At 42.9% G+C, this 10,677-nt stretch overlaps 1 protein-coding gene and 1 pseudogene across 1 annotated transcript; both read left to right on the top strand.

The window, feature by feature from the left end:
* Nucleotides 1–2,394: 2,394 nt before the first annotated feature.
* LOC117451956 (betaine--homocysteine S-methyltransferase 1-like) lies at nucleotides 2,395–5,219 on the top strand (annotated as a pseudogene).
* Nucleotides 5,220–6,057: 838 nt separating this feature from the next.
* On the top strand, nucleotides 6,058–10,103 carry LOC117452088 (betaine--homocysteine S-methyltransferase 1-like). The gene is made up of 8 exons (XM_034090546.1): nucleotides 6,058–6,119; nucleotides 6,854–6,986; nucleotides 7,162–7,274; nucleotides 7,504–7,695; nucleotides 7,791–7,938; nucleotides 8,348–8,530; nucleotides 9,297–9,525; nucleotides 9,635–10,103. The coding sequence occupies exons 1-8, from the start codon at nucleotides 6,102–6,104 to the stop codon at nucleotides 9,810–9,812; spliced, it is 1,194 nt and encodes a 397-aa protein (XP_033946437.1). The 5' UTR covers nucleotides 6,058–6,101; the 3' UTR covers nucleotides 9,813–10,103.
* The last annotated feature ends 574 nt before the right edge of the window (nucleotides 10,104–10,677 follow it).

The following is a 10,677-nucleotide window of genomic DNA, read 5'->3' as shown; positions in this document are numbered from 1 at the left end:
AGTAAAAAAAAAAAAATATATATATATATATATTTTTTTTAATTAATTACGTTGTTTATAAATTAATCTGAGGGCCGCAAAAAGAGGAGGTGGGGGCCGCATGCGGCCCGCGGGCCGCCATTTGCCCATCCCTGCTCTAGTCTATTGGTGCGTTCACACCGGACGCAATGCGAATATTCGCTTCGCTCTAATCGCGCGAGTTTCACCGCGGCTGCCAGCTGTGTTTACTCGCATCATTCAAACAAGACGCGCTGGCTCGGGAGCTACAACTACAACAAAATTAACATATTTTACCGTGATTAAATTGTATTCTAAATGATGCCGACATAACAACATACTGATACCGGTTAGTAAAAACCATGAATTAATGCTTGACAAGTCTGCAGACAAGACGGCAGACGAAAAATCTTTTTAAATGTTTGTTTTCTGAATGGAGATTGGGTCAACCAGGCTAAGCTAACGTTTTATATGCTCACTCCACACTTATAACAACGGCCTACAGACATAAATAAACCAGCGACTGTATTCACCATCAAATCAAATCAAGTTTTATTTATTAAGCACATTTCTAAACGATTTTTGGTCGAGCCAAAGTGCTGTACATATAATAAAAATAGCCTACAGTAGAGACACTTTACAGCAAATACAACAGCACAGATTGTTCAGAATATCAGTATGAGAAAAACGACACCCTCTATCCTTAGACACTCACATCGTACAAGGAAAAAATTCCAGAGAAACCCCACAGTTTAAGGGGAAAAAATGGGAGAAACTTCAAGGAGAGCAACAGAGGAGGGATCCCTCTCCCAGGACGGACAGACGTGCAATAGATGCCGTGTGTAAATCGAAGAGATAATACATTTTACAGCATATAGACCAAATGTTAGGAAATGCATGTGTCTGTAATAAGAAGATGAATCCACGAGGATGTCAGCTACAATCCTGTGGAAGCCATCAGGGAAGCAGCATGACGAGACCCAAGGCAGGACCGCAGAGACAGGTTCAGCCACGACCCGAAGTCCACGACTTAATCCAGAACTCAGGATAGAGGATCCAGGACACAGGACTACAGCAAGAGGATCAGCCTTGACTCCGGATCCCGGCGTAGATATAGATACAAAACAAGAAAAAAAAGATTTGGCTGGGTTAATCTGAACAAGAGAATACACAGACACAGACAGAGAGGGAAAAGGTCATTGGATAAAAGTTATTCTTGATAACCCTCTAGAAAGATCTCATGAACTTCCCCACTCAATCTATCAAGACCCGAGCAGTTCTATTAGATATAGGATAAGAAACAGAAACAGAGAGAGGGAGCACAACAACCTATCTCGCCATGACACAGACAGTCTGTGGTTTGTACTTGTTTAACTTCTGTACAGTTTCTGAACAGCTATGAGGAGCTGTGATCTCTGTGTGCTAACTGCTAACAGCTAATGGCTGATGATTTCTGGTAGAACGTCAGTAACGGCAGGCTGAGATCCTCACCGCTGATTGGCTTCCGCGAGAACGCGTCATGTGAATTTGACGCTCGAGTTGAAAAAATTGAACTCTCGCGTTTGACGCGGCACAGTTCAATCGCGTGATTCGCGCCGCGTCCACCGCTTCATGCTCGCAGTCGGAGCGAATTCGCGTCTGTCCGCGTCTCTGCATTGACTTCACATGTAATCGCGCCGCCCCCAAACATCGCATCGCGTCCGGTGTGAACGTAGCATTATGCATCAAAGATTGAACACATCCTGTTGCTATTTCCAGTCCAACATCAAGTCTAGTCCGATGAGTTTGTACAATGCTTGGCTGCAGAGCATGATTTTCAATGACAGAAAATACTTTTCTGTAGAAAAAACAGCGTATCTACAAACTATTGCCAGATAAATGTCTGGATCTAACAATGTTATGCAATGCAATAAACAGTCTTATTAGATGATCAGAGAGTAACTGTGTTTCTCCAATGCAAGCAGAGGAAATGTTATAGTGAACCATAGATTAGAGGCGTATTCTGAACTTTGTCTCTGTTGAACAGCTCGAGGAGGGCGATCTGAAACATTCCCGCTGAAACTGGATAGACCCAGAGCTGACAGAACTACGCTGTACTCTACTGAAGGTCAATATCCACGTATCTGTGTCTGTACATGTTTTAATCTGTGTCTGACAGCAATTATGCAATGAAGACTGTGGGCAGACGAGCTACTGGTTAGCCTTAACTAATGCAATGATCACATGCAGCACTTTTCTATTAATACAGAGAAAACATCAAAATGGTCCATCATTTACTTCTTAAACTAGAGATATTCATAAAATCATTAAACTGGCATATCTCTCTTTCTATATCAGACCACATGACTCTGCCCCACTTGAACCGACTGTTGCCCATGCATTGATCTGTGAGCTTGACTGTGTTGACTAATTATTCATGAATTCGGCATCCAAATCCACCCATATTCACTCCGCAGTATAAATGTGGTGAGCAGCAACTCAGTGTGCACTCTTCGGGCTAGAACAGGGGTTTGCTGTTACCAAGTGATAAGTGATCTAACTTAAACTGGGAAGAAGATATGGCATCTGGTAAGAAGGTGAGTAAAACACGAACACCAGTTTTCTTGTCTCCTTGGAAGGTGGAGGGAATATATTTCCCAAAGATCTGGTTCAAAGTTAAAACGTTCATTCCCCCACACACGTACTGTATCTATCAACTCTTTCTTTGGACACAGCAGGAGGGTAAACTAACCTGAATGTGCATTACTTCTATGTTGTATTTTGAGGCAACATACATGTATATATTTTGTGTATGCAACATCTATGTACTGCAGGTCATAGTTTTCCCATTGATCTATTGACTGTGCTGTTGTTACAGAAACCTTGTCAGTGCAGGTTTTTGGTGTGTGTGTGTATTTGGTGACGAGCTTGCACGAGGTTTGTGTAATAGCCAGACTAAAGCGGTCACTGCTGGAGAGTCTCGGGCAAAACACTGCTTTTATCTTTGCACCTTTGAACTGCAGCTTCTCTCACATAAACACTTACAGAACATACATGTATCTATTGTAAAATGCAAAATTTACTGCAGAACTGTATGACATAAAATTGTAATTTATATTACTTAAAATCACATGCATTCTTTTGTCTGTTTGGTTTGTTGGAAGTTGTATATATTCCTTGTTGTCCTTGTTGAGAAATGAAGACGACAAAAACATCAGGATTCTTTTTTTAAACCATTCAGTGTAAAAAGTGTGATATGCATGTGTCCCTCTGCCCTCACAGGGTATCATTGAGCGTCTGAATGCTGGGGAGGTGGTAATTGGCAAAGGAGGCTTTGTGTTTGCTCTCGAGAAGAGAGGCTATGTGAAGGCCGGGCCATGGACTCCTGAGGCTACTGTCACACACCCTGAGGTTGGTTAGTCAAGCAGTAGCCTACATACACATATTGTATCCAAAACTACATGTAGGGAAGGGGCACAGACCTAAAAGAACAACGTTTTGCCTCATAAATGACACATTTGTGTGTTTACTTCAGTGCGGCAGCTGCACAGGGAGTTCCTGAGAGCAGGATCTAATGTCATGCAGACATTCACCTTCTACGCCAGCGATGAAAACTGGAGAACAGGGGTCAGAGCTTAAAAATCTCTGAGTACCGAGCCAATGCACCACTGTGCAAATCTTGCCAATTCTAGTTTACTCCACGCTAATTTATGAATAAACATGATGGCGATTTGTGATCAATGGTCATCAACAGAATGCCTTAATCTTTCAGGGGACACAAATCAACGAGGCAGCCTGTGACCTGGCACGAGAAGTCGCCAGTGAAGGAGATGCAATGGTAGCTGGTGGAGTGTGTCAGACTCCTTCCTATCTGAGCTGCAAGAGTGAGATAGAAGTAAAGGCCATCTTCAAGAAACAGCTGGAGGTGTTCTTGAAGAAGAATGTGGATTTCCTGATTGCTGAAGTGGATTCATGTCATGTCATATCATAGATACTTCAATGAATGTGAAATATAATCAATAGAGCAAATAATACCTCGGTGTTGTTTTTGTCCTTGCAGTACTTTGAGCATGTTGAGGAAGCAGAGTGGGCTGTGCAGATGCTCAAGGCCAGTGGAAAGCCTGTGGCTGCTTGTATGTGCATCGGACCAGATGGAGACATGCACGATGTCTCACCAGGAGAGTGTGCCGTCAGGCTGGTGAAGGCCGGTACGTTTTCAATGTACAACTTAGTTTCCCTACTTAAAGTCAGCTGTGTTATCTGATATTTCATAAAGCATTTCCTATTTTCTCCAGGCGCCCAGATTGTGGGAATCAACTGCCACTTTGACCCTGAAACCTGCGTGAAGACTGAAGTTGATGAAGGAGGGAGTGGAGAAGGCCGGTCTGAAGGCTCACTACATGGTGCAGCCTCTGGCATTCCACACCCCAGACTGCAGCTGCCAGGGATTCATCGATCTGCCAGAATTCCCCTTTGGTAATATTTTTGTCTTGGAAACAAATGTAGGGGACAGTTGTGTATATGGCATCTTTTCACAGTTGTCTCCTCCTTTTTCTCAGCCTTGGAGCCCAGGATCCTGACCCGCTGGGACATGCATGTGTATGCCAGAGAGGCCGACAAGGCTGGCATCCGCTTCATTGGAGGCTGCTGTGGGTTTGAGCCTTACCACATCAGGGCTATAGCTGAGGAGCTGGCCACTGAGAGAAGGATCCTTCCCTCAGCCTCAGAGAAACATGGAATGTGGGGTTCTGGTCTAGAGATGCATACCAAACCCTGGGTCAGAGCCAGGTACACCAGCCCAAATATTGATTATACTTGAATGCACACATTTTTGTATAGATCATTTTTACAAGGTATCTATGTGTAACATGTGTCTTTTTGTCCCCCAGGGCTCGTCGTGATTACTGGGAGCACATCACTCCCGCATCCGGACGTCCCAAGTGCCCGTCCTTGTCCACACCGGAAGGCTGGGGTGTGACCAAGGGCCATGCTGAGCTCATGCAGCAGAAAGAGGCCACCAGCAGTCAGGAGATAAAGCATCTGATGGAGATGCAGAAGAAGGCCAAGTCATCTGCATGAGCAAGACGAGGAAACCGAGGCACCCATACCTGCAGTTTGTCAACAAGAGAGCGACGGGGGAAGGAGGGAAGTCTTTCCGGGTTCAGTTTGGATGTCAAAAGCACTTGAAACAGCGAGAGTCTTACTATGTAAACACCCAAAAATAAACCTGAGTTTGTCACCTATGTTTATGTGTTGTCATTGGGGAATAAGCACTTTTAGACTGTTCCATTTTAAGAAAGATATAAAACAGTGTCTTGTACCATAAATACAAACCCCAATTCCCATGAAGTTGGGATGTTGTGTAAAACGTAAACAAAAACAGAATACAATGATTTGTAAATCCCTTTCGACCTGATCAATATGTAATGTTTAATCTGATCAACTTTATATATTCACTCATTTTGAATGTGATGCCTGCAACACGTTCCAGACACTTCCCTGTTTCCAATTAACCTGAGGAATGTTCCAAAAAGGTGTTTTTTGAGCATTCTTCAACTTTCCCAGACTTTTGTTGCCCCTGACTCAGCTTTTTTGGAACGTGTTGCAGGCGTCAAATTGAAAGTGATTGAATATTTACAAAAAAACAATAAGGTTTATCAGATTGAACATTATATATCTTTTCTTTGTAGTGTATTCAATTGAATATAGGTCGAAAAGGATTAGCAAATCGTTGTATTCTGTTTTTATTGACGTTATACACAACGTCCCAACCTATTGGAATTGGGGTTTGTATGTCATACATTTCACATATGCACAGATTTTTGCCTGGCTTGTTAAAAGTGGTTCCAAAATATCAAGTTATGAATCTGTCTAGTCAGGGTCCAAAAAACATAGACCCACATAAATCAACAGGACAGACAAACACCCCAAAACCTATAATTAACAGGGACACTCACAATACTCTCGTTCAGAAGGGAGGGGAGTGAGTCAATATTGCAGTTGTGTAAATTGCCTCTTGCCAATCAGAGCAGCCCTTTCTTTGACCCCTCCTCTCCTCCAGAGAGATTTAAAGTGGCCTCCTGCTCCCCTCTAATCCAGTCAGGGGTCCACACTACTGCAGGATTATGGCACCAGCAAAGAAGGTATGAGTGAACTTTTGTTTGAAGGAAGAGTATGTTATTGAGACCATCCTGCAGAAGAGCAACACAGGGAATTAGTTATGTGGATTTATAATGTCTGTTATGTCTTATTATATTGAACTGCAAACTAAAGAATGGTTTATGTTTGGCTTTTTTTGCCTAGGTTTTGAGATATTTGTGTCTTAGACCATGACCATATATGTGGTGCTTATTCTGGGCAGAGGGATATAGTATATCTAAGGCATCTTCTGCACAACTGGCATATCTGGTCAGATGTCACTGACCAATTAACCCTCAAGCAGTTCATGTAGACATATAGTTATAATGTGTCCTGAAAAAAGACCAGACAAAGACTCTTCTCGACCCCTCGCTATACAATAATGATTAAATAAACCTGTTTTTCCTTTTGGACAAATATAGCGATGACGATTATCCCTCATTTATAGTGACTTTAGTTTTCAGTCATGAGGAGCTGTGCAGCTGTTGTCAGACATGTGCTGCTGTCTTCACGAACCAGGGTCATTGAGAGAAGGAGGATGGAACATTGAATTTGGGAAACCACTAAGCATAATCCATATTTTTTCCAGTGTCTTTATTCCTCCGGCCTAATCAAACAGAATCAGTCTGATCCGAGTGAGCCATTGTGATCTACAAGAGTTATTCTAGAGGCTCATCACCAGCATAATATTCATGTTTATTCTGCATGATTCTAAGTTGACATTGTCCTGTCATGACAGGGAATCTTGGAGCGTCTTGACGCTGGAGAGGTTGTGATCGGCGATGGAGGTTTTGTGTTTGCTCTGGAGAAGAGAGGCTACGTAAAGGCCGGTCCCTGGACACCTGAGGCCGCCGTAGAGCACCCTGAAGCAGGTGAGAACCAACTATTTTACCAGCTTTTTCTCTATTTCAACCTACAAATAACTTACTTAAAATAATCCTTTGCATGTGTTACCTGCAAATGCCTTTTCCTTATGCATTTTACTGTATGTTACAGTTAAGTTGGATGTGTGTGCCATATGCAATCCTATTTGTTTAATGATTTCAGTGCGACAGCTGCACAGGGAGTTCCTGAGGTCCGGGTCCAATGTCATGCAGACCTTCACCTTCTACGCCAGCGATGACAAACTGGAGAACAGGGGCAACAAGCTCTCCTTCACTGTAAGTTAACGGGGCATCACACCACTCACTGCCATAGGAATAAGCAGAATATCCTGCATGTGGCGCATTGAAAACAGTGACACAACAAACAAAATAAAACATTCGGATGAAATGCCCATTAGCAGTTTTATTAAACTGTTAATCTCAATGCAAACTTTCTATTTAAATATGTATTTATGTGTATCACGGTTGTCTTCTTGATTCTCACCTTTATTGCTCTGTTCTGCAGGGAGCTCAGATCAACGAGGCCGCCTGCGATCTGGCCCGTGAGGTTGCCAACGAGGGCGACGCTCTGGTTGCCGGGGGAGTTTGTCAGACTCCATCCTACCTGAGCTGCAAGAGTGAGACAGAGGTTAAAGCCATCTTAAAGAAACAGCTGGATGTGTTTGTCAAGAAAGATGTCGACTTCCTGATTGCTGAGGTAAGGATAAAAACGTTAGAATAACCATATTCATTCCAGATTTTTTTGATTTTTTTCCTGGATATTAAGAAAATGCTGATGTCATTGTCCTGCAGTACTTTGAGCATGTGGAAGAGGCTGTGTGGGCCGTGGAGGTGCTGAAGGAGACAGGAAAGCCCGTCGCTGCCTGTCTGTGTATCGGACCAGATGGAGACATGCACGGTGTCTCACCAGGAGAGTGTGCCGTCAGGCTGGTCAAAGCTGGTGAGTTCAGTGTTCTTTAATTCAAACAGAACTAGTTAATGGATACAAAAAGTAGTTATAGCGAAATATTAGAGATTCAGGTTTAAACTTGTTCATATAAACATATCTTATCATCTCATGACCTTTCTGCAGTGTGACCTGGCAGGGTCCGATTTCTAACTGGTAGACACATCTGTTTGTAGACTCTTGGTATCATTAATTAACAACTGGCGCAAGCCTACGTGCCAAAACCTTTTTGGTACGTAGGCTGCACCAACATGATTACCATTAAAAAGAAACCAGCCAAATGCAAAATGTGTTATAGATATAACCAAAATCTTCAACCACAATTGTCGCTGTCTCTTCGTCATGTGTTCTTTTTTTGCTCATCTGTAAGAGTCAGCTGACATAAATTCACATTCTTTTATAGGAGCTCAGATTGTGGGAATCAACTGTCACTTTGACCCCATGACCTGCGTAAAAGCTGTCAAGATGATGAAGGAGGGAGTGGAGAAGGCCGGTCTGAAGGCTCACTACATGGTGCAGCCTCTGGCATACCACACCCCAGACTGCAGCTGTCAGGGATTCATCGATCTGCCAGAATTCCCCTTCGGTAATAATATACTGTGCTGCATTTAAATGTGACCATGCCACACATGACAATATATCAGAGGCAGTTTAAACCTAAAATCAAAAATACATATTTTTCCTCTGACCTGTAATATGTTTATCAATCTTAATTGTTTTGCAGTGATTTGCCTTGTGTCGAAGATATCAGCTATACAAATTCCTGCTATCTTTTGAATATAAAGAAGTTAGACCACACCCAGCTTGTGGTGCTCAAAGTGCCAACAAATACATTTGTAAAACTTAACAGCAATGTCTTTCCAGTAGCCTAATTGTGACCCAGTATTCAAGATGATACAGACCCTGTAGGAACTTTTTTTGTTTTACATAACCAAATCTGCCGATCGTATACTCGCACCGAATGGAGTGAGCATCTACCCGTGGACGAGAGGCTCATGACAGCTGGAGATGTTAACATTAATAGTGCCTCCTTTGCTGGGCTGTAACGTTAGATTGCTCAGGAAAGCTTCTCGTCCACAAATAGATGCACACTTCTTTCTGTGCAGTGATACACTTAGCTGGTGTCTTTATTAATACATAGCACTACACGTCAGAGGATAATGTGTATTTTTTGTATTTTTTATTTAACTGTCCCTTCAAAAGCAGGTTTTCTCAGTGTGCATGCACATAGAGTATAACCACTGCTAGTGTATTGTTACTTAATCCAGCAAGGTCAATTATTTGATGTAGAAATAAAGAAATTACCCAAAAGCAACCGCTCAGGAATAAAATGTGTATAAATCCTCTGTCAGGTCTGGAGCCCAGGATCCTGTCCCGCTGGGACATGCACGCATACGCCAGAGAGGCCTATAATGCTGGCATCCGCTTCATTGGAGGCTGCTGTGGGTTTGAGCCTTACCACATCAGGGCTGTTGCAGAGGAGCTGGCCCCTGAGAGAGGTTTCCTCCCAGAAGCGTCAGAGAAACATGGCAACTGGGGTGCTGGTCTGGAAATGCACACCAAGCCCTGGGTCAGAGCCAGGTCAGAAGCAACTTTTAATCCTTCACTCAATATCACCTAAACTCATTCAATTGTGAAAAATATTAAGTGTCAGTGGGTTCTAACGGGTATGACTTTTTGTGTCCTATAGAGCACGTCGCGACTACTGGGAGAACCTGAAGCCAGCCTCTGGTCGTCCTCTGTGTCCCTCCATGTCTTCCCCCGATGGCTGGGGTGTTACCAAGGGCCACTCTGACCTCATGCAGCAATCAGAGGCCACCTCTAAGGACCAACTCAAACAGCTGTTCGACAGGTCAAAGAGCCAATGAGTCTCTCTCAGTCAGCTGGCAGCAAGCCTGGGTTAAACAGCCGTGCAGCTAAACTGTGGGGTGCATTATCTCTAACAGTGCTGCACCTAACAAGCTTAATGTCAGGGGTCACATCTTCACTTGAGACCATCACTGTTCTGTGCAATATGTTGATTGTAAAGTTGATGTGTAGCCACAGCGGGGTCTTAAGTTAGGTGTCGACCCGTGTTAAGATCGGGACCTTTTTTTTCCATAATTCTGGACCAGTTTGTTTAATAGAATATAATCTAATAAAGTGTGAATTGGCCATTTGATGCTTCAGGTGTGGTTTCTTTCAGTGGGTGGTGGGTGGGTGTTTATCAGTGCTATCATCGGTAGATACAGTATGTGACAATGATGAACATGCACACACACATATGTATCTTGGAAAAAGCTGTGCACGAACATACAACATAGACTTAAACATGTCAAAAAAGAGCAACGTTTCAATTCAATGACAAGTATAATTTAATGATTAGATCAATAATAGTTAGGTCACATAGAACAACATACTGTTATGTGTTTCTCTGCAGTTTGCAGAATCATGTCAGATAATAAACATGGCATAACGTTAGGAAATGTTCTGATCTCCCACTGGGGTTTAAGGGAAATGGGCGTTAGTGTTTATATTTGTGATTGAATTACATAGGATTGAAGGCACCACACATTGCAAGGCTTAAGTGAGTCATGCAATAAATGATGGATCCAGTAGATGGCGGTGTTGGGATTTTATGGCCCATATTTCTGACTGCACTTACAAAGAGCCTTAAAGGAAAGATGTTCCACCAGCTAGCAGTGGTGGTAAGAAGTTGGCATTGTGTTTCTTATTAAAAAACGCTGTCCTTTA

This window comes from Pseudochaenichthys georgianus, chromosome 9 (assembly GCF_902827115.2).
Source record: "Pseudochaenichthys georgianus chromosome 9, fPseGeo1.2, whole genome shotgun sequence".
NCBI classification, from domain to species: domain Eukaryota; kingdom Metazoa; phylum Chordata; class Actinopteri; order Perciformes; family Channichthyidae; genus Pseudochaenichthys; species Pseudochaenichthys georgianus.
Note: the sequence above shows the minus strand (reverse complement) of the source record. Positions and strands in the feature narration are given on the sequence as shown.